Source organism: Bolinopsis microptera, chromosome 3, assembly GCF_026151205.1.
Source record: "Bolinopsis microptera isolate Bmic1 chromosome 3, MBARI_Bmic_1.0, whole genome shotgun sequence".
Lineage (NCBI taxonomy): Eukaryota > Metazoa > Ctenophora > Tentaculata > Lobata > Bolinopsidae > Bolinopsis > Bolinopsis microptera.
The window spans coordinates 3373670-3399139 of record NC_087074.1 but is presented as its reverse complement, the minus strand read 5'-3'; the positions used below and the strand labels follow the sequence as shown (position 1 = coordinate 3399139).

General features: G+C 38.8%; 1 protein-coding gene across 1 annotated transcript in view; it reads left to right on the top strand.

The window, feature by feature from the left end:
• LOC134813526 (putative histone-lysine N-methyltransferase PRDM6) overlaps positions 1-21372 on the top strand; it is a 56437-nt gene extending 35065 nt beyond the window's left edge. The window contains exons 6-11 of the mRNA XM_063821344.1: positions 4945-5137; positions 5781-5999; positions 7220-7341; positions 13679-13777; positions 14515-14600; positions 20513-21372. Coding sequence (XP_063677414.1) covers positions 4945-5137; positions 5781-5999; positions 7220-7341; positions 13679-13777; positions 14515-14600; positions 20513-20725 — 932 coding nt within the window. The 3' untranslated portion in view covers positions 20726-21372. The remainder of the gene's footprint in view (positions 1-4944; positions 5138-5780; positions 6000-7219; positions 7342-13678; positions 13778-14514; positions 14601-20512) is intronic.
• Positions 21373-25470: the final 4098 nt, after the last annotated feature.

The window sequence follows — 25470 nt, the reverse complement described above, 5'->3', positions numbered from 1 at the left end:
TTATAACTGAAACAAGTTTAGTGACGGAGAAGAAATTATCAAATGGAAATAAATAAATAAGAAATACAAAAAGTTATAAGAAAGATGAACCTTTCTGTGCAAAACCGTATTCAACTCTAGTTATACAGACTCGCTCGAAGGAGTCTATAGATGGTCGCTCGGGCTAGCAAGCCAGCAGGCCGATTGATCTAAGACATGACAAATTAGGCTGTAAGCTCGAACACTTGTGAATCGATATCCTTGGGATAAGTTATCAAAAACGCAAACGGGAAGTCTCTAACCCAGAACCACAGGTCCCGAAAATATTTGATCAAAACAAAAATGTTCGTCTCACAGCAATTCGAAAATAATAGTTCAACTATCTTATAATCCCGAAATTAATTATCTAGCAAATTCACATTTCACAATCACTGTTACCAGACACTGGTTATAACAGTAACCAGACTGCAAATTTTAATTTGAGAAGGTTTTGGGAATCTAATTAGCTTGTAGTAGCCGATTTTAAATTTTAAGATTTAGATAAATGCGCATGGTTAGGGTGTATTACCATTTACATATTTGAGTCTTGGTAAAATCCTGGAGTTTTGTATTTTAAGTTTTAACTTTTGGTGGGTAGGAGCAAATGCAATTAACCGAGCATTTACAATGTTTTTAAAGAATTAGATTGGTCAAAATATTCAGAAAACCTATTGAGTGGAGATGTTGTAGAATGATATTTGGAGTTATATTTAAGGGATAGAAGCGACAGATCGCTCCTATCAAAAAACAGTGAAAAATGAAAAATGTAAAAAAATAAAAGTCCGAAAAGTTTAAAAGAAAAAGAAAAAACTTTTGGATGGAGATGTTGTAGTTGTAGAATGATATTTGGAGATATCTCTTAGTATATTCAAGTATTGAACAAATTCTCCCTCCTGTTCTACTATTACTTTTAGGGGACGAAAAATGTAGAATATTGAAATTGCCCTAGGTAAATGTTAAAAGTTTAAGGATCTGTATTTGAGAGATAATCAATTTGAGTGTAGTAGGTTGTATACTGTATAGTAGGTTGGCTGTCAGCTATAATACTTTCATTATTGGTCCGCTCTTTGCGCACCTGACTTACAGTAACATTCAGCGGCCTCTGATTGGTCCCCGCGACTACAGAGTCTCGAGCCTGTCACGTATAGTAGCGTGTCACGTGGTGCAGCATCGTCACGTATAGTAGCGTGTCACGTGGTGCAGCATCGTCACGTATAGTAGCCTGTCACGTGGTGCAGCATCGTCACGTATAGTAGCCTGTCACGTGGTGCAGCATCGTCACGTACAGTAGCGTGTCACGTGGTGCAGCATCGTCACGTATAGTAGCCTGTCACGTGGTGCAGCATCGTCACGTATAGTAGCCTGTCACGTGGTGCAGCATCGTCACGTATAGTAGCGTGTCACGTGGTGCAGCATCGTCACGTATAGTAGCCTGTCACGTGGTGCAGCATCGTCAAGTATAGTAGCGTGTCACGTGGTGCAGCATCGTCACGTATAGTAGCCTGTCGCGTGGTGCAGCATCGTCACGTATGGTAGCCTGTCACGTGGTGCAGCATCGTCACGTATAGTAGCCTGTCACGTGGTGCAGCATCGTCACGTATAGTAGCCTGTCACGTGGTGCAGCATCGTCACGTATAGTAGCGTGTCACGTGGTGCAGCATCGTCACGTATAGTAGCGTGTCACGTGGTGCAGCATCGTCACGTATAGTAGCCTGTCACGTGGTGCAGCATCGTCACGTATAGTAGCGTGTCACGTGGTGCAGCATCGTCACGTATAGTAGCCTGTCACGTGGTGCAGCATCGTCACGTATAGTAGCCTGTCACGTGGTGCAGCATCGTCACGTGGTGCAGCATCGTCACGTATAGTAGCGTGGTTGTGAGAATATAATATCTGAGATTAGACTCACTTCCTGTTGTCGCTCTCGATCACTAATCGCAAGGATACCGATTGACAAGCGTTGATTTTATAGCCTTATTTGTCTTAGTTCTAATCTAAGGCAATCCCTGCTAGCCCGAGCGATAATCTATAGACTCCTTCGAGTCTACCTTATCGGACCTTATTTGGACGGACATTACTTGAACGCTGGAGGCCCTAGCGTTCATCTTAATGTCCGTTCAAATAAAGTCCGTTCAATTAATGTCCGTCCAAGTTAAAGTCCGTTGAAATTTTTCCAAAAATTTTTCCATTTCGAACTTTTTGTCCAGAATATAACAACTTTGAGAACTTTATTGTGCCGTAAGTTAACGACGGAAAGGTTCTCCTTGGTCTGCCGGAGGCACAGAAAACTCTACTAGTATTATATGATGTTTTCAAGGGTCACTTGGCGGAAAAAAGTCAACGAAATTATGGCACTCAACAACATAGTTCATGAGCTAGTCCCCGCCAACATGACAAACTTGTTCCAGCCTCTAGATATTACGGTAAATCGTGTTGCCAAGGACATTGTCCGACGTTGTTATAGTTCATATTACTGAGGGGAGGTAATGAAACAGTTCTAGGAAAGCTCCACGTGATGTTAAGGTTAACCTAAAGTTGTCTAAGATAAAACCACTTCACGCCGAATGGCTTGTAAAAGTTAACAATGAAATGCAGGACCGGGGTAGTTTGATAAAAAAAAAGGTTTCCACAAAGCTAGAAATCACTGATGCTTGTTTAAGCATGGACTATTTCATGCACGAAAACCCATTTAATGAAGATGATATGTGATATTAGACACTGATCATGTACACATATTTTAACATTTTTACTGCTTAATGACTGATTTTCTTACTTACTGTATAAAAATGGATTAAAAAATCATTTGCTGAAATTAAAAAAACGTCAAAAAATTGAAAAAAATTCGGATTTTTGATGGTTTTGAATGCCTTCGAGCGTTCATATTAATGTCCGTTCACAATTATGTCCGTTCATGTAATGTCCGTCCAAATAAGGTCCGATAAGGTATATATTATTATATCCACCAGCGTGCGCTTTTTCGCATAGCGGGCTCTCACCAGCCCGCTGTCAAAGGGCCCGATATCTCTACAGCCCGCTCATGATATAGCCCGATAACAAGTGACATTTAATTTGACCATTAGCAATATAGCCCGGAGTTCTCTAAAATATTTTCAGTTTCTGTATCGTCTCCATGTGAAATTCCATAAGACAACAACTGACAAGTTTCTCAGAACTATAGTTGAAACCGGTTTAATTCATTAACGATGAATTCAATTGCAATAATCGTACAGTGAGCTAATTAGTGTAGTTTCTGTTTCTAAATTCCCACGGCAATATGCAGTGGATGTAAAGAATGTATCAACTGTAAACTCTGAGCTCACCCTCTATCGGACGCTATATTAGTTGTCACGCAGTTTGCCATGATTGGCTCATAATTAACACGTGACACTGACAAACTGTTACTATGATTACCAAATTCGTGGAGACGTTCAGACTAAAGTCTAAGCCGGTGATCTCTATTATAGTATCGATAATTGTTCTGTGTTTACCATTTCAGTTGTGTTTACCATTTTCATTTCACTAGTTCAGTCGATAAATCTTGAAATGTAGGCCGAAATTTTACGTGTTATTCTATTGTGTTCCCGAAAGATATTTTGCCCTGTTTTTGTTTTGAAACTGCCATTTAAATTGATGTTATGAATTTTATCTTTAACTTTCATATTAAATGTCCATGATCAGACTGTGATCTCGAGCTCTCTGGGTTACTACTTTTAAGTGTCCAGCCACTCAGTAGCTGCTACAGAAACTGTAGTAACTGGTTACCCGGGTAACCCTGGTTACCCAGGTAACTGACATGATAATGACAACTAACTTGGTAGTAGAGGGCTCTATGGCGACTGGTGGTGCTTGTTCTGGTTCCAGGGAGGGAGAGGGGAGAGAGGTAGAGAAGTATAGAGGAAGAGTAGGAGAGAAAGAGAGGGAGAGGAGGAGAGAGGGAGATAAAGAGAGAGGGATAGAGGGAGATAGGGACGTAAGGAGAGTGGGAGAAGGAGAAAAGAAGATAGGGAGAGAGTGAGAGAGGGATAGAGGGATAGAGGGAGAGAGGGAGAGAAGGAGAGAGGGAGAGGGCCTATATTTTGATCGTTTACATTAAAATATGTACCTGAAACAATGAGCTGAAACATTGTTTGATAGCAGCCGGTTTTTCGTTCTATAGTCAGTCATTTTGGCCTGTTTTACATCTTAAACCAAAAGCAACATGATTTTTTCGTAACTTTTCTGAAATCCTGTACATTAATTTGCTGTGATTGTTGCAAACTGAAGCTTCGTGATAAACGCCCGCTGGTGGATATCGGATATACACGATATCATTCCTCGCCTCAAGGGCGGAACTATCCTATAAGAAACATGTTGAAAGTAAAAGTGAAACTAAATTAAAAACGGATCTCTTGAAGAAACTAAAGTAAAAACTAATATCTGTAAGAAAAAGCTCACGCTGGTGGATATAATCCACATCACCTCGACCCGCGGGCGGAAAAATCGTATAGCACTCGGGCCCGATGGGCCCTCAGTGCTATACGAAAATATGTCCTCCTCGGGCTAGCGCCCTCGGGGACATATGAAATATTGCACGCGCGTGCGCGTGCAATATTTTGTTCCGCCCGCGAGTCTCCGGTGATATGTATATGTATTTCTTATTTCCGTTTTATAATTTCTTTTCCGTCACTAAACTTGCTTCAATTATAACATTAGGTACGCGCCCTGCCGTGACCAGATCTCAAATAACAAAACTAAACCCTTAAATAACAATACAACAAATACAATACTAAACCCTTAAAACTCGATTTTCTATACAATAATAGATAATAATATTGAAGGCCACGTCATCAAGAAGTAATAGTAATATTCAAGTATTAACTAGTCTGATTATTCATAAGCAGTCGTAATTCTCGATAAAACTAAAAGATGAATAACGAAAACGTATTCAGGTGGATGCGCATTCCGTTCACCACACCAAGCAGCTGGCGGACAGACGGATAAATCGGAAACAACTCTAAATCAGGTCCACTTGGGCTCCTCGCCTGGTCATGATATTTCTACAGCTGTTCATTTGAGTGAAGCTGAGGGTCATGTAAAATGTGAACCAGTTACGACTCCTTCGGACGATTCCTGGGCAGCTCGGTGAGTGCCGAAGCAAAATTTGTCGACTATTTAATATTTATGCTATATTCTATCGCTGTTATTGTATTGTGCTATATTCTATCGCAGATAAGTGATTGCTCAATTCGTTGCAGTCACAAAAACGTTGCAAAATTCGGGTTTCACGATACTTTATACATCAAAGTTTTGTAAATACCACTAAATACCCAATCCGTCTTTGTGAGACAAATTTTATGTAGGAGTAAGACCCTAGCTAGAAGGTACGTGGTGAATTTCAGTTAGGTAAATGAAACGAACGCGCTTGGTTCGCGAGAAATAAAGCGAAATATCGAGCCAGTGGGCATCAAATTGCGTCAAAATTTGGATCTAAATAAGATTGATGCTTCCAAATCATTCATCTCGTAATAAAACAGAAAAGTTGCGAGATCGCATTGTTTATAATGTCATACAACAGCGCCATATTTAAAAGCAGGACACTCGCCACATTAATAACAACGGTCGAAGCTTAAGTTGTCATGATTTGAGTGGCATAATTGACGGCTGTCTTTTTCCTTGTTTCAGCCTTACTGATGAATTTAAGGCATCAAAATTCAGGAGCAAATTGTAATGAACTCACATTTCGTTCGTTTTTTTGAAAGATACCTGATCTCATGCTCTCCCTCAGATTACAACTAAGTCCACTCACTATCAAGAGTCTACTCTCTGGTACGAAATCGAGACCCTCCCTGCTTCCTCTAACCCTCTCCAACTCTCTGTCTCTCCCTCACAGCCTCTCACTTCCCTCCAGCCTCTCTTTTCCCAGTCCCAACCTCAGCTCGGTATCAAGACCCAGATTCTCCTCCTTTGACACCACGACTCTTCTCAGCGGTGCTCTTCACTCACAGTAAGAATATATTTTGGGCGTTTTACTACCATCTAAATATTTATTATTTACACCATAGTATAGTGATAGCCACCTGGTACAGTTGTAAGATATGTCGTCAAATTATTTGTATTTTAATAGACTCATAGATTTTTGGTAAAGCCGTATTGTACTGTCGCGCCCATTTATTTCATGACGCACAATTTAACGCGGGCGACTATAATAAACTGCAGTTCAACGCGGGCGAGTCCGACTATAGTGCAGGTTCAAGGGAGCAAATTAAAAGTAAGATGGCGAGTCTTTAAAAGTTTATGATTAAACACTCCGGTATGGTTATGACATGTTGCCAGCAGTTTAAACTTTTAAACCGTGATGTCAATGCTATTTCTCTGTTATGGAGTGTGGACGCCGATTGATCGACGGTTTTTACTAAAACGATCAGCCATTGCAAAAACCAAGAAAAACTGGCAAATGAGGATCAGGCATCAAATGCATTATTGCGCAACAGATATGATGGAGTACTTGTCGACCTTGATGACTTTGATTTACGATTGGACTGCTCTGATGCTGAGATGAAATTGAGTGTACTATCACGCGGTTACTTAGCGATGTTTGCACAGATTAATCTCATGTCACGTGTAACTGAACAAAGGTGTCTCGCTAGAGAACTAAATTATTCTTGGCCGTGTGTATTGGATTTGTATTATAATATAACGAATTTTAAGCCATTATATTTATAAGAAACAATTCTTTGAATTTCTGGAGGTCGTAAAACCTTTTATGAAAATTTAAAAGTTTAGCTTAATGTGACAATATAATAACTGAGCCATTAGTACAATTGCTACCAGTGCAATTTGAAATCTTAATATAAAAAACAATTATCGCTACCACTTCAAGAATTTGATTCATACAATCGTCGATCATGGACTCGATGGAATTGAAATCATTCCAAATCCATTTAAGAAGTAGAAGCGCTGTTTAAAATCAAATTAACTTATATTTAAAAATTAAAACATACAAGCATACGCAATATTCTGTAATAAGACTGTATATCTGTAAAATAATATTAAATAAGTTAGCCGCAGTAAAGTAATATCTAGTCTGCCATCCCATAAAGCTATAGTTGGGATAATTATCTGCAGGATCGTTTATGTTACTTATAGAGCACTGACCCAAGATTATACTTATAGATCTCCACATATTTAACTATAATGGTTAACCTCTTTTTTACAAATCCCCAGTTCTGTCCTGGATATGCTACTGAAGTGTGATATTTGCGGAAAGAGCTTCAAATCAGCGTATGAGTTGCATCTCCACACGGCCAATCACTCGGCAGAGCGACCCTACGAATGTGGACATTGTGGTGAGTTAGGTTTTCTGACTTTTTCTTTTAAATCTCTGTCACATCAGGCCGGGCTAAATAGTTATTATAGTTCTATATTCTTCTATATTCCAAACTTGGTGAAATCACCGCGATTGAAATTCGTTATAAAATAGTGACGTGATTCTGTCCACAAGTTCAGTTCGCAAATGCAGCGTAATGGAGTCAGTACAAGAAAAGGAAGAAAAGTAACACCATAATTATAGATATAGAGTAATACAACTACAAGGTCAAAACGTTACCCGTTCCCTTTTTGTGCTACAATTATTGGCTTCGATATGTTTAACTTTAGCCATTGTTGTTTTAAAATTTTGATTTACGCTTACGATTTCTTATAATTGAGCATCTGACCAAATGAAATCAATATTCAATCGGTGTAACAAAAAAGCAACGAAAAATTTGATCAAAATGGTTAAAATCATGATATAACAGGGCTCCTTTAATAAAATTTTCATAAGCCTTCGATCGTCGCATTCAATCAATAAAATCAAGTTAGAAGGTTAAAGCACGCAGCCATATCGTTTTGCTGTTTATGCCTATACCATGCATATGTTATGGATGGTGCAATGCTGTTGATTATAAAGGCAAACGATAGCAGCTCGTGATGATTTCGAAATCACAGAAGTTATTACTATTTATAGCCGTAATTTAAAGTTCAACCTTCCCTTTTAGCGAGGATGCATTAGATTTCAGTTTCGCATGTAAACATCAATTTTATACAAGCTACTGCCGCCTTAATAATGCGTTCCGTAGTTACTGGTCACGTCGAGAAATGTTCGTAATACCCGAAGGAAATATATTCGCCTCGAAGTTTGACCAAAGTTATGCAGATACGGTAGCTCCTTACATTACTATCCTAACATTCTATTTCTAACATTAGCGTATATTTTCCGCTAAACTGCGACGGCTCGGAAACAGTTTCAAAGTGAAAACTGTAAAAGAAATTTCTAAGAGGTATATATATTATGATTATGATTCCCTTAATAGGGAATATATATAATATATTCCCTATTATGGTAATCATAATCATAATATATATACCTCTATTTATATATAGACAAACCCTTTAAGAAGGATTTCTAACAGTCTTGAATCGCCAGATATCCAAGATGCACCTAAAGCTTTCAAATGGAACTTATCAGAGAACCTCTCTGCAGACACAGCAACTAAGTTCCGGCTGGCACAGAATGATCAGTCATTCAAAGACAAAATGGACTGCCTCCTTGATCAACCAGTGAACACAGCAAACGACGCTGCTCAGCTTAATGAAGACGTGGTTGCAACATACCACAATCTTGCGAATTTTGTTACTACGACCAAAAGTGGCAAACGCACCAGTAAGAAAAAGTGGTTTGACCAAAGCTGTAGACATGCTAAAAGGGAGGCCAACAGAGCCGACAGAAATGCCAACAGTAACCCACACAGCAACTTCCTTCGTGACCAGCACTTCCTCAGAAAAAAGGAATACCGAGCTATTAAGAGGATGAAAAAGGGGAAATTCCTGTATGAGATGAACCAGAAGATAAACGAAAGTGGAGATGTAAACTGGGCAGCACTCAAACGGCTATCTGACCAGTACAAAGATGAAGAACCATTCGACATTTACGATCTCATCCTCTTCCACAAATTCTTTAATGATCTCTACAACCGGAAGTGTGGTAGGAACGATCACTCAAGGGACGATGTCACCTCTACTCCATTGTCCAACAATTCGCAGCTCACCAAGGAATTGGTCGATGAACTGAATCGCGACTTCACGTTACAGGAAATCAAAGATGCAACTAAAAAACTCAAAAACAATAAGAGTGTGTCCGATGATCTGATATCCAACGAAATGTTGAAAAACTCCAACGAGAAACTCCAACTCGTCGTGGTAAAACTCTTCAACTCCTGCCTCCAGCATGGAACTTACCCCTGGAACAACTCCATCACAACTCCCCTCCATAAGAAGGGTGACCGGCAAAACCCTGATAACTATCGGGCCATAACAATTGGGAGCTGTCTCGGTAAACTCTTTTCGAATCTACTCCTCAAACGGTTAATCGAATTCAGAGAAAGAGCCTGTCCTGACCGACCCTATCAACTTGGATTCAGGAGTGGAGCCCAATGTAATGACCACATACTCACCCTAAATACAATCATAGAGAAATACGCCAAGAAAGAGAAGAAGCGACTATTCGCATGCTTTGTTGACTATCGCAAGGCTTTCGATAGTGTATGTAGGGAAGCACTTCTGTTCAAGTTGAGCAACATGGGAATAGCAGGCAAATTCTTCGAATGCATCAGTCACATGTACAACAACTCTTCAACCCGAGTCAAGCTGATCCAAAAGCTCTCCGCAGCCATTGACGTCACGATCGGTACAGAACAAGGGCATCCAATGTCCCCTGAGCTCTTCAAACTTTATATCCACGAGCTCTCCATCAGGCTGGAACAAATTGAGGAATTGGATGTACCTCTTCTAAACGGTGTTAAAGTAAGCCACCTCCTTTGGGCAGATGACCTGGTCCTCTTAGCGCTGGATGCGGACAGCTTACAGAAACTGCTGAACTGCTTGCATGACTATGCCGTAAAGTGGGAGTTGTCTGTGAACATCAACAAAACCAGTGTGATGGTATTTAACACAAGCTCACGAATACTCAAATGTGCTTACGGATTTAAACTAGGAAACTTGGACATCGCACCAGTAAGAAAATACTGCTACCTTGGAATCCAATTCTCTCTGAACGGTTCCTTCAAACAAGCAATCGACGAGCTTAGGAAAAAAGCTCTACGCTCGTTCTTCTCTATGAGACGAATTATTGACACGAGAGCACTCTCCACTAGCACGATGCTAAAACTCATCGATAGCTTAGTCAAGCCAGCAGCTACATACGGATGCCCTGTTTGGCTGCCATCGACCAACATCGCGAAAGCCATTCTCTCAAAAAACCAAGAAGTGAGTCTCCCAAAAGCAGCAGCAAAAGATGCTCTCGAATCTACTCACCTAAAAATTCTTAAATGGATATTGGGTGTCCACAAAAAGGCAAATAACAACTTCTGTTACGGCGACACAGGAAGAACCCCCTGGACAGTGACCGTCCTCCCTCAATGTATTGCCTACTTCTATAGAGCATCACAGGCGGTAGTAGGTAACGTGAACACACTTCTGCACCATACATTTCAGGAGCAGAAACAACTGAACCTTACCTGGTATGACACTTGTACGCTGTTTAATATCCGTCCTGATTCGAGCATTTCTTTAAGTCCAAATAACACATTTTAATATGATCGTAAATTATTGTAAAGACCTTGAAACTTACAGCCCAATTACTACGGAACCTCCCACGGATTCTGTACCCTTACTTTAAGCTGTTTAGATTTAAGTTCTTGATATTCCGAGCATTCCAAGTGGTTAGTTTTGAATGGTCTTGACTGGTATTTTGATTGAGCCAGTCGGCTCATCTCCAGGTTTCACGATAAGGTGATAATTAACAAAGTTTTAGAATTATTTACAGGTTAATGATCCAAGCCTGCAGGAATTTAAATCAGACTTTCACGTGCGCTTATTTTAGAATTTTTAAAGTAATAAGATCGTGTGAAGAAATATGTTACTGTGGAGATTCGCACGGAGACAAGTTTATGCTGTTCGAGTTTTGTGTATTTGCAACGTGATTTATAAGACGAGTTTTCCCTTTGAAAGATAAGGAGGTTCCCTTTGAAAGAGAAGGACGTAAGAATGTTTTGCAATATTGTTGTAGCATATGATTTATAAGACGAGTTTTCCCTTTGAAAGATAAGGAGGTTATCTCTTTGAAAGAGAAGGACGTAAGAATGTTTTGCAATATTGTTTTAGTAGCAACGAGATTTACGAAGACAATTATAACACTTTTAAGAACGAGATCAGATAAATTGATTTGAATTTTGCACGGAATTCAGAGACATTGATAATGATATTGTTACGATTCAGACACGTGAATGACGTCATGAATGCGATAAGGAATTATTTATAAGGTCGTATTTTCATCCAATAAGCGGCTTCGGGCTATTGACTTTTAGGCTTCAGACCCTTAGGTCTTAGGGCTTGGTTCTAGGTTCTTGTCTTTTGAGCTCTGGGTTCTTGGTTCTTGGGCCTCGACTCTTAAGTCCCAATGTTTGACGTTTTTAAGTTTGTAAGTTCCAGTACTGAGGGTACAGAATCCTATACTGTGACTCATTTTGTGACAAGTAGTATTTATACTTTACTCCACTTCGCTTTACATTAGTTTACGAACTTGTCTCAATTGTCCCCCCTCTATCTCGAAAGTAAAGAAAAGCTAAAGACACCTCTGACCTCGCCTAAAACTCTCAACTTTAACTCCTTCTACCAAATTACCCCCTAAGCGCACACACTTGGTCCACTATCATCAAGATGAGCACCTCCGCTAAACCAAACCTACACCCCGCTCTTGCAGCACGTGAGCACATACACGAAACCTTTGTGAACCACTGGAAAAAGGATCTTCACAACCAGCCGAAGATGTCATTCTACACCGCGGTCAAACCTGAGTTTGGTGAAGAACAGTACTTACAGATTCCGTGCAGGCTTAAGAGAGCTAACATTGCTAAACTTCGCTCTAGCAGTCATGATCTGAGAGTAGAGAAAGGTCGATATACTAGTGATCGATACAACACAGCATTGAAAACGTGTCGTTTTTGCTGCTCTCCAGACACAGACGTCATTCGCTTTTTCGAAGAGCTACCTTTCTTTGAAACACCTATCCTAGAAACTGAGGATCATGTCATAACTGAATGCCCTGGATACCACTCCCTCCGCTCAAAGCTTTCTGATAACCTGAAAAGCCTTGTAATGCTAAAAGAGTATAGGACCATAGGTAATGAACTCTTGTCACACAAAAGAATTCGGGAAATACCTAACAGACTCTTCAAACCTTCGAAATCCTAAAAATAAGTCCTAATCCTCGTACTCGAACTTTATTTACTGTATTACCTTAAATTATTATAGACGATCTTCTTTTATTTTCGTGAAATTGTAAACGGTTAAATTTTAATAATTTTTAAATGTTTCAGTTTTAATAATTCTATTTATTGATTTATTTATTCATCCTTGTATAGCCAAGACGAGTCCGTTAGTGTTCTCTCTGGTAATTTCATGTTTAATCCTGTTTAATCCTGTTTAATCCTGTTTATATATAAAGTGACGGGTCGAAATAAAGTTTGAATGAAAGTGAAAACTTGAAAACTTGAAAGAAATTTCTAAGAGGTAAAATATATATAATATTATGATAGCTTAAAAGGGAATAACTTGAGCAAGAGCTATTGTCATTGACGTACATATGACTCATATATTATCGGTTATCTTTGGCTTTGCCAAAGCTATTATATATACCTATTAGTATTATGGAACTGGTAATAGGTTAAACTGTCGGCAGTTAAGCAATAAATGACAAAGCCTTATTATCAACTTTAAGTTTAACTTAACTTCATCTTAATGAGCGTGAGTCTGCGTTACGTACGATCTTAATTAAGTTAATGGCGTATTAAGTAATAAGTAAATAAATTGGACAATAACGCTAGTACTGCCACCTGCCACCTAAAACCCATTATTCATTGGCCAACTTTTTATATCTCCATACTGTTCATAAGGCCATCGAAGCATACGAGTACGACCCAGCCAACAAGGTTTCAATCTCATATCTTTTACGGTTTTCGTAGCGGAAGTTTGAGTTAAAATTAATGTCGTGCTATCAGTAAAATCAAAAATGGCAACAGATATAATATATCGTATGTAGTAACATATACTGACGATAGCAATTATGCTTGAGACAAATTCATGTCAGGGTTGGGGTAAAGCATTGTCTTACAAACTCTAAAATTACCCAAAACTCAATCGGTTAATTCGTTAAATTCCATGAAATGAACACGTAAAATGAGGTACCACCCGTATTTACACTCATTTCCTGATACGAGATTGGGTAAGGGTATTATAAACAAACGAACGAGTGGAATAAAGCAATTAATCATAAGGAAGCCGATTGTTAAGTCAAGCCGTCAGCTTACTATCGATGTTCCACTACCCAATACCACATAACATGAATGTCGCACTTTATAATAATGGTCCAACATCAGCAGACACGTCATGTTAAACTGTTTAAGCACACTTTAGATATGTCACATAATTTGTATTTATGAGGAAATGAAAATATTATTTTTGGGTATCGGCGGTTATATCTAACTATCCAATAGACTATGAACCATTCTGTGCCGTTTACAACCAATTCACACTCCTGCTGATATCCCTAAACTTTTTTTCACCAGCCTAATCGTAAACTTCTTCCAGGGAGGACGTTTCCGCAGTCCAGTAGCCTCAGGAGACACATAGTTACACACACTGGAGAGAGACCCTTTAAATGTGCTTTTTGTGGCAGGGCCTTTGCTGGTAAGCCATAGCCATATATATTATTATTATTATTATTATAAATTTGGATTATTTCCTATAAATACAGAAACCTAGGTAGTTATCCAAATTTGATAGTTAAGAGTATATAACGGGACCTCTACTAGAAGCAGTCAAGCAATACTGTTACCTAGCTTGCTAGTCTATTGCTCGTACAGGAAGCTTGAAAAGAGCGCCGCGCACAGGGACTGGTGTGTCAGGTAAAACAACTGAAGAATCATCTGCGGCAACTTGCTGAGACTTATATAAAAGGTTTCAGCAAGTTATACAGCTTCATCAAATCTTCCATCAAAAAGTATTCAGATTAACTCTTTAACTACCTAATCCTATAAATATAAATGTTCGCGAGCAGTGATCGCTGAAGATGATCCCTCGATCAAATCAACGTAACGAGATAACTCTAAAATATTCGCTTAAATCCACAGTCTTAAGAAGTTATTTAAGATTATCGACTCCATGGGGTTCGGCTCCTTGAGGATTGAGGAAGCAATGAAAACGTCAAAATTAACTAACGCTTCTATTTCATTTTTAATACTTTCAACACTACTATAATATGTAGTAGTGCTATTTGTTATATATAACAAATAATAAGAGATCATGAATACGTTGTTGTTACATTGAAACGTTGAGTAATTCCTTTCCTGATAAGAGCATTTTTCCTTGTCGCACCAAACTGGATCAATACAAATTTACACAAGAATACATTGCTTCTATTTCAGGTGCAACGACTCTTAACAACCACATACGAACCCACACGGGAGAGAAACCTCACAAGTGTAACGCCTGCTTTAAAGCATTCACCCAGGTAGATAACAATTGAGAGGGCAATCACGAAAGGCACAATTTAAACGATATTAACCAGGTAACTGAGAAACCGAAACAATTTTGGCGCTGATGTGAAATTTCGTTATCTTATAATATTGTGAAGCTTGAATTCGTGGAATTGTCGTAAAGTGTTAACATCATACCGCAAAATGAAAATATATGTTTACCTACCTAATTATTAATTCACATCTGGTTTACCAACTATTGGGATTAAGGATTTTGTTATAATGAACCGCGCTTTGAACCTATAGTTAGGCACAATAAGCATAAATATATAACACTTGGGAACTATAATTTCCCAAGCATTTCTGTGCAAGAATGTGTTCTCCCAGGAACCATCCCTAAACCGCATTATCGCCCGTAGCACTCAACAGCCAAGGTATTATTGTATTATATTGAAATGCGCTTTAGAAAGAGCATGCTTATTGTAGTTTACACCAGGCCGGCCCACGAAGAAAGATTTAACGTAGTGAAAAAAATCTGTTACAAAGCAGACCATCATAGTTTACGGGTTCTCTGGAAGGAAAGTCAATTAATTTGGGGAAAGAACATCGATTCGAAATTGAAGACCGGTTAATAATGAGTCACAATCACATACTGCCAGGCTTCTATTTGGGCAAAATAGGACTTCAATCTGGGATTTGATACGAACGGAGTGTTCGCCATTAAAATGTTGGTCAATTCATGTAATCTGCGTAACACATGAGAACGCGAACGCACTCGATCAGGTTCTATTAAGTGAGGCGGTCACTAGAATAAATGCATTTAGACCCTCTGTGACAAGTCTCTATTGTCCAAGATATAACCAAAGCACTGCTCGAGCAGCATATAATGACCGTTACTTAGAACATAACAAATAGATAGAGTTCATCACCAGATTACCACCAGGTAGGCGCGGTTACCACTAACTGTAAACAGCTCAGCAACAACCAAACCTACTACTAACACTGACTTAGAATTGACTTTTTGTATTTTATGCTGTATATTAAATGCGAACCTCAGACAGATTAACGAGTTAAAATCCCACATGTCACGATCTCGCGCGGTCCTTGAAATAATTTCATTTCATTTCGGGTTACTTTACAACGGTCCTGTTTAATCAGCCCCTATGTTTGTAATAACGTACCCTTCGCCTTCCCTTCTACTCATGCCTACAAATTTTGAATGTTTACGAGTAATTTTTTTTTAAATTGCCATATTTGGGAGTTAATTTTGAAATGAACATAGCACAGTTTCTTTCAAGAGCAATTTTATTAAGCAAAACATTCGACAACTTTACAATATAATTATAAAGAAGGGACTAGAGACTGACTCTGAGCATACGGCATACAGCGAGAGGAATTGCCAAGAAGTTGTTTTCATAGTGCATATTTGTCAATATTGGACCTTCCTTCATTGGCACTCCCTAAATTGATTCCCTGTATTAATGACATGTGTTACCGTTTATGTCAAGTAGCGAGAGTCGCGCCATCATTTCAATAATTGAATTAGAGATTATGTCACTGCAAACATTGGAAATTGTGGGATTGTGACTGTGCCTTGGATATTAGTTTTGCTGATTCGCCGGCCGAGTTATACGGATCAATGGCAATGGATTTACGCGTAGGTGTTGATCTAATAAATGAAATTACTCGCAGCAGGTTCAATATTGACCTCCAAAAGTGGACTAAATGAAAGATCCACTGTATGATTGGGTTGCAATATTGTTGGCCAATGTTCATTAATTTAAAATGCTACGTTAGCGTCAGCCAAATTTGTAATAACAATGATATTGCTACAACTAGAAGACTCATTACGTTTTATAGTATCACTGGGAAAGGTTAATATTATATGTGACTTTAATTGTTTACTATAACTGCTACTACCTGATACAAAGTAACCATGAAACATTGTGTATTTGCGATAATGTTTGTACACAAATGGGAGCATTTCTAGATCGGTGGTATTGCCGCTATGTAAAATTTTAATGCCGAAATATTTGTGTACTTGGTATCGGGGGAAATCAGTTGGGGGATAATTTTTCGAATAAATTTAGGATCAAGTGGCTGATAGCCTTGATCCCACACTGCTTCTCACTCTGTACGGTCAAGTGGCTAATAGCCTTCCCACACTGCTTCTCACTCTATTCTTGAATTTCAGTTCGTCTAGCCTCTTTTTCTCGAATCTCTCACTTCCCAGAATCCGGGCCTTCACTCTACATCTTCTTCCTCTACAGCTTCTCAGATTCCGGGCCTTCACTCTACATCTTCTTCCTCTACAGCTTCTCAGATTCCGGGACTGCACTCTACATCTTCTGCCTCTACAGCTTCTCAGATTCCGGGCCTTCACTCTACAGTCTACATCTTCTTCCTCTACAGCTTCTCAGATTCCGGGCCTTCACTCTACATCTTCTTCCTCTACAGCTTCTCATATTCCGGGCCTTCACTCTACAGTCTACATCTTCTTCCTCTACAGCTTCTCAGATTCCGGGCCTTCACTCTACATCTTCTTCCTCTACAGCTTCTCAGATTCCGGGCCTTCACTCTACATCTTCTTCCTCTACAGCTTCTCATATTCCGGGCCTTCACTCTACATCTTCTTCCTCTACAGCCTCTCAGATTCCGGGCATTCACTCTACATCTTCTTCCTCTACAGCCTCTCAGATTCCGGGCCTTCACTCTACATCTTCTTCCTCTACAGCTTCTTAGATTCCGGGCCTTCACTCTACATCTTCTTCCTCTACAGCTTCTCAGATTCCGGGCATTCACTCTACATTTTCTTCCTCTACAGCTTCTCATATTCCGGGCCTTCACTCTACATCTTCTTCCTCTACAGCTTCTCAGATTTCGGGCCTTTACTCTACATCTTCTTCCTCTAAAGCTTCTCAGATTCCGGGCCTTCACTCTACATCTTCTTCCTCTACAGCTTCTCGGATTCCGGGCCTTCACTCTACATCTTCTTCCTCTACAGCTTCTCAGATTCCGGGCCTTCACTCTACATCTTCTTCCTCTACAGCTTCTCAGATTCCGGGCCTTCACTCTACATCTTCTTCCTCTACAGCTTCTCAGATTCCGGGCCTTCACTCTACATCTTCTTCTCTCTCAATATCTGACCTCGGATCACTTCTCACGAACTCGCCCTATCCTCTCCTTAGATGTTTATTAATGACTGAACTTAACATTTTGCAAAATGATTGTGTAAACTTATTAAAATCATTGGGTGTTATAAACAGATTTGTAAAATAATAACGATAGTGTGTTACTAACCGTGGTGAGGTAGGCGGTGTAGCTTATTGACATCATTTTTTCCCGGTCCTTGGTAAGTCTCGTGTATTCTGCACCGCTCAACATGTAAAGAGTATGTTTTGAGACTTTAAATAGCTTATAACGCACGCTTAATTTGCTTTCCATCAAAAATTACGCATAGTTTTTTAATCAAAACTCTAAACTCAAGTGTTAAAATAACTTTCCTTGTCGCAACAAGCGGGAACACTACAAATTTTGCACCAGAATCGTTTAAGAAACCTCGTTAACTCAGATGTTAAAATAATGATTATTTGAGATATGAGGATCAATCTGGTATGATGCACATAAAACACTCCGTTCAATTGTGGATATATCTGTGAGCCTGAAGATTATCCTTTATGAACTCTTAAAGCGAGTATTAACTTTAAGGGAAAAAATGTTGCAATACATAATGGTGGTCAATCAAGGATCCTCTTTTCTGAGCACGCATAAAGAAATAATTATAAACTGTATCGTAATTTTTGAAACGCTAAATGAATTCAATTCGTCGCCTAGGAAAATATACTGCTGTGGAATAAATATCGTTTAAAAGCTGCCTAAGGAATCTACAATTTAAGAGGTACAGTTTAACACGATTTAAACAGCTGTTTAACTTCTTAACTTGTAAATCGTAACCCTTTAGTTCCACGGTCATGCTGAAGTTTACAATTTGTTCACCCAAATATTAATTTGCGTTGAAATAGGTTTCCAAATAAATATTTTCTCAGAGAAAAGTTGTCCGATTTATTTTTCTCGAAAATTGCCCTTGGAAGTGGAACTAAAGGGAACTAAAGGGTTAATATAGTGCCTACCATTTGTAGGTAACGCAATGATTAATGCATAATGCAATTCTTTACAATTGGATGAAGTTGTAATGTAATTGTATGGTTGAGACAAAATCTGCAGGGATTTCGACAGTTAATTCGGTTGGGTTGTGCAGCAATGAGTTCAAATCCTCGGAATTTTACATGACATTTTTATCACTCAGGCCTACGCTGCTCTAAATCGCGAAGGAATGAAAGAAAATCCGACTAAGATGCCTTTATTGATTTGGTGATAAATAAAGATAATAATTTGTAAACCTCATTTAACTGAATCTGCATTGATCTGAATACCAGTGGGAGATGACCTATATTTGTTTTAACACGTGATATCGATTCTGGGTTTTGATACGTCAATGCTGGAAGCTGATCGCGTCTGCAAGGGTGATAAGATCGCGCGGAGGTGATATTCACTGGTCAGCGTTCATGGAATTACAGATGTGAGCTGATAATGGCTACTATGTGTTCGCGTTAAGGCGGTAAGGTCACAATTTTGTTTCGCTCTATTTTCAAAGTTTAATCAACCAACAGCTTTTCGATCCAGCTACTCGCAAAAGTTTTTTTTTAAATCGAGCAAACTTTAGCAGCAAAAATCGAAAACCGATGCATTGGTTATTTGTTTTGATTTTGCCTTAAAGTTTAAATTTTAATAAGTATTGACCTGTAAATAAGATTAAAAGTGAATATGCATTTTATGGCTCCTTTCATTTAAAGTATCATTCAAATAAACGGATGTCTGAATATATTACCAAATTTGCTCAAACATGCCCAAATATTCACTACTTTTTTGCTCATAACGTGGCCATTTTTTCTCAAAAAAATCCGGACTGAATTGAGTTCAAGATAAGGGTTCGAGTATTTAAAAGTTTAAGTTGAAAGAGCAATTTAAAACTCAAAAGTGGAGAAATGATTACAGTTCCAACTGCGAGCGGTAAATAAAAATGGAGTATTTAATAGATACCGGCGTGACGATCTTTCAAGGGGAGTAACTGCAATAGTTTAAATTGCCTGACTGGTATCGTACTATTCAAGATAATGACCTTTAATGCTTTTAAACTACTAAACTTCTCGCCCATTTAAGGGATACAGCGGCTAATTTCCGCTCAACTTTAATACTATTGATTCGTCCAGAAATACGGAGATTGGAGATTAATTGAGTAAGTCGTTGTATTTAATTGTGACCACTTGCAATTTGTCTAGACCAATAATTATGAATATTAGTGTTTAAAAATCAGTCTAATGGTTCAAATTTTCAACTTGTAGTATAATATTGGTAGCTAAAAACAACTCTCGGGCTGTACTATACTTACTTTAAGTGTCTCTACGAGTGGACGGTAAAGCACTTCAAAGCACTTAAAAGCTGAAATCGTCTAGCAGTAGAATATCGCGTTTTCTATCATTATAAACGTGTCAATATCACAAAATGAATCAATTATATCGTTGTCTCTTGACACCACTTCAGGGTAACACTTACACGGGTTTCTGCTAGTAATTATAAACGTGTAAGCGACGCTAAAGTCAGGTGACCAAAACAGTGTTTTGCCCATATTCATAACCCCTCGGGGAAGCATTTTTACGATGCGTCATGGGTTGATTAGCAATTAGCGTTCAAAACTAAAATAAACGTATATGATTTAACTACTTTACTTTCATACCCTCCGGGCCTTTTGACAGGAATTTTTTAAATTTTGGGCGAGCGATTTTGTCGTTATGCATTAGTGCTTTAGTGGGAGCGAGATTCATGTGATTCATTTACCTCGTTTGTGGTTTGTATTCCGTAATCGGTAATTAACTCTTTGATATTTCAGGCTACGCAGCTCAATCGTCACATGAGGTGTTGTCCAGTTCGAGTGGCAGATAAAACGATCAATAGCAAACCCACAACTAATGGCCGTTCATCTGCGACTACTTTCGAGACTCTTGCGGAGGGTCCCGTTTCAGCTGTATCCATGGCAATGCGAGACGTTTTACCCACAACTCGCACAGAATCTTGCGATTTAAAGGTTCCTCTAGTGGTATGATTAATACCAAAACTAACGATCTTGCAGTCACAACATTTTGGGTTGTGAAGTGTTATTGTGTACTGCTTTATGCTATGCATCACATTTTGATTCATTATTATAGCCATATATTATAAAGATGATCCAAACTTTAAAAATATGTTGTTGTGATGTTGTACAGTCTCGCGTCAGCTCAATAGTCCACTTGATTGTTAATTAATTTAATTAATTAATTAATTAATTATTCAAGCTTTACAACTGCAGCTGACCAGGATCTGTATTCTGTATAGTTTATACCGAACAGTTACCTAAACAGTCAGACGCGCTAACATGTACAATGTAACAACTAACATGTAACAAATCGATAAACGTTTCATTCGTATAAATATTTTTTAATTTTAAACTTGATATTGAGGACTTGAAAGTCGAATACAGAATAGGATTTCATCTTTGATTTTGATAATCCATAATAATTGTCTTTAATTCCATGATTTTGAAACAAATATATTTAAATTTATGATTGAACAATAAACATTTAAGACTCAACGCTGGCATGCAAAGTGCAACTGCAAACATTTGATGTCTGGATTAGGATATACTTCAACTTTATTTTAATGTGTAAGACCTTAGCCCTTATATTAGGCCGTTATGTGCAATTATGGTTTGACACACGTTGCCTTTTGATCGTTTTCAAGCCGTCATAAAATTAAAATATAATAAGAAAATACAACTTGTTATTAAATGCAACTAGCTAGCCATGAGTCTACGCGTACTGCGTGACGCTACTGCAAGCGAAAGGGCTCTGGATAGAGCAAACGACAATGCACCAAGCGACGACGCAACCTTTACCTTGTAGGTTTACAACCTACCATGACGCGCGCCGAGTTGGACTCGTCGACGGTCCAATATATGGAACAGATATTTTACCCGTTAACCTTTACCAACCACACATGGGCCAGGCTTATATATTGGACATTGGTATAATATTGGTATCCAATGTTTGAACACATCATAATCGAATTAAAATATATGGCCGAGTGTCGATCGATCTGCGCTGCGGGGAGAAGCATAATCTCACATTTGATGAGTGGTGCGGCCCTTCACAATTTCACATAGCCATGTGTCTACGCGTACTGCGTGACGTGCTTGTTTCACAAGTTCCCGTGCCGCCTTCGGCAGTTCGGCAGTCGCGCGCTACAGCTCAACTCTCAAGCGATAGAGCTCTGGTTAGTCGGTTAGAGCGAGTGCAGCCCAATAATCATTATGCATTATTGTAGCGCGATGCGTTACTGGGCCGCCGGCCGCACCGCGCATCCGCCATCCAATAATGCTTCTCGCAACCAGTGCATTATATATACTAGCAGGAACCCGTCTAACCCTAAAGTGGTGTCAAGACTCGAGAAACTAAAATAATTATTACCTATTTAATTCGCGTTTTTGACACCACTTGAGAGTCCAAATTTTGGGCACTAAAATTATTATTCCTTGGCCAATTTTTATTTTTTCATGCTGATTTGAAGGCCATTAAAGCATTTGACCCAGTCAAAAAAGTTTCAGTTGTATATGTTTTACGGTCTTTGCGGAAAGTCGCGTTAAAGTTGATGCCGTGGTGTCAGTAAAATGGCACGGATATATACACATATATATATATTTCATGGCTGGACTTCTACACAATAAAAGAAAGCGGTTGTGATTAGATCTTCGAAAGTCTTTGCATCGTTTATTTACATCAATTCTGAGAAATTATATCATTAAAAGTAACTACAACAAATACGAATCATATACAATTGAGAATAAATACAAACTAAAAGCAGTGGGAAAATCTGATGAACTGAAATTTAAAAAAGAAACTGAAAGCCGTTAAAAATGTACTCTTATCTTATCTCTTATCTAAATACTGATAACTGATTCTCGGAAAATCACTTAAAATCACAACAAAAAACCTGTAAAATTTATACTTAAGTAAAAAATGTAATATGCACGTCTCTGGAATAATGGTATGTAACTAAATAAAATCTACAAAATATACTAAAACTAAAACTAAGCTCCGGCAGATTTAAAAAGTATATGGTTACTATCAAGGGTGTTCATACCCCCAAACCGTTCAAGGGTTTTCAATTGGGTCTGGTAGAACCCCTCTCTAGCTTCCATAGCCTTTTCTTTGTCTGCTTTACTAATATTAGGCTCAAATACTAAAGCGTCTACTATAATGACAGAAAGGTGCTTACTAAGTGAGGAATTATAGGAGGCTATGGTACTAAAATCTAAATCATGATCAATATCTAAAAAATGGTTAACTAATTTACAACTTCTTATACCTTTCTTTATGTGACTCTTATGGTTAGAGAATCTCTTAGGGAGATTTGAGGTAGTATAACCGACATACGACTGTTTACAAGTCTTACACTCCATTAAATAAATGAGGTTATAACTCTGACAAGATATATACTTCGTTATAGGGAAAACTTGTTTAGAATGGTGACTACTAAAGTTGGAACAGGGGGACAGGAAATTTTGCTTACAAACATAGCATTTACCACAAGCATGGCACCCTGGGTCGACAGCCCCGGGAACCGCCCTTAGACTTTCGGAGTCTGGTTCCTGGATCTGACTTGCAGTTGTTTCTCTCTCATTATCACAGTTTAAAGTTCCACTGGCACGATACTTATTGTGTACAAGCATGCCACCGATAGTTTGATTCTTTCGATGACTCACGAATACACTGTCCGCACGTACCAGCTTCTTCAGGGCCGGATCAAGGTTGAGAAGGTGCTTATACTTATGGATAATGCCCCCCATGTTGGGAAGTGCTGGATTTTGATCCATCACCATGGGTATTAAACAGGCAGTCGACTCATCCTTGTCTTTAAGGGTATACAAGTTTTTCCTATTAGCTATATCACTAAATTTGTTAAAGGCATCTTCTATAATACTGGAATGATAACCTCGGGCTAGAAGGTAACGTGTGTAGACCTCTCTCTGCTCCAAGAAGTTAGTGTCTTCACTGTTGTTCTGTCTCACCCGCCTCGCCACTCCAAAAGGTATGTTTTTTACAACATGGTTCCTATGGCATGACGTGGGGATAAGGTAGCAGTGGGTGTCACTAGGTTTAGAGTAGAGTTTGGTGTGGACAACATCACCAACAGCATAGACATGGGTGTCTAGAAACTCAACGCCGTCCCTAGAGTAGTCGTAAGTAAACAAAAGGTTTGGGTGGATACTATTGAGCCATTCCATGAATTGTAATAGTTCCTCAACAGTACCGGGCCAAGCCATATAAATGTCATCACGTAATCTACCCCAGAATGCTGGTCTATGAGGCGGGCCATATTCTAGATCTCCTTCGTTAACTAAAATATCGATCTTATCCATAGCACAATCAGCATACTCACATGAGTTCTTAGGACCCATCGCTGCTCCACGCTCCTGGCGGTATGTTATACCGTTAAATGAAGCAATGTTGTAATCAAGAGTAATTTCTAGTGCACTAATAATGCATTCTGTACTAAACAATTGATCACCACTACTCCTTTTATTCAGGTGCTTAGTGCATTGTTGGATCCCCATATCCCTAGGAATGTTGGTAAACATGTTAGATATATCGATGGCAACATGTATAACCTCCTTTCCCAACAATATGCTAGACTCGTTAAGGCTATCAATCTTCCTCAGAAAGTGAGGGGTATCAATAATTCTATAATTCAAAGTAGCCTTCTTCAATTCATACGCAGTCAAGGCAGAAAGGTTTTCAATGTATGAACCACAGCCGGTGGTAATCATCCTCCCAGGATACAAAGGTGGTTTGTGTGCCTTGGGATTCAGGTACATGTTTCCAGGCTGGTTAAGCTCAGTACATGGAATAACCCACTCCTTGACCTTCTTGGACATACCTAATTCATCTTTAAACTCAATTGTCCAATTCGAAATTTTATCAATCAATTCTACAACTAAATCATCTACATTATTTACAATACTATATACAGATCTATCATTTAAATGTACACCTATTCGTTGAATGTATATATCGTCTCGCTTTATATATAGTAAGATTACAGGGTGGCCCAAAAGTGACTACCCACACGCAACCTCTTAATAACTAACGTAATTCGTCTCCAAATTGCACCAAGATTTTAGAGATTATAGATATGGGTCCAACTTAGATTTCCTGAAAGTTTCGTAAGCCACGCCCAATTACAGTGGGCGTGGCGTGACACTCCCTCTTTTTCACTATTTTCTTCATAAAATGAGAACGCTTTGAGTTTAAGCTAAGAACTCCAAATTTTTTGCACACATTTGGCTTGATAATTTAAAACCTTTCCCAAAGTTTCAAGTTCATTGTTCAAAATTTGGCTGAGTTATGACCATTTCAAAATTCATCGGATACGTGATCCGAGCACTCAGTCAGTGATCTCTGCACTCAATCAGTGATCTCGTCACCCAATCTGATCAAGAGTAAGGCGTTAGCGTGTATTAATGAGGTTCATTAGGCTTTACCAAACATACTGAGGAGATGACGACCTGATCATGATTGATTGGATACCGATAATGACTTTGCTAGACAGGAAAACACCAAATTCTTCGTAAAAGTAAGGTCCTAGGATTCCACGAGAACTGATGGCGCACCAGATCGTGACCTTTTCAGGAAAATCAGGAATCACGGTCTAAAATTTGGTGTTTCTTTGTAATCCGATATAGGCCCGGTTAGAAAGATCTCGCTTTAGGATTCGTTGAAGGGATGTTCTGCTGAGGTCTAAGGCAGGAGCTCG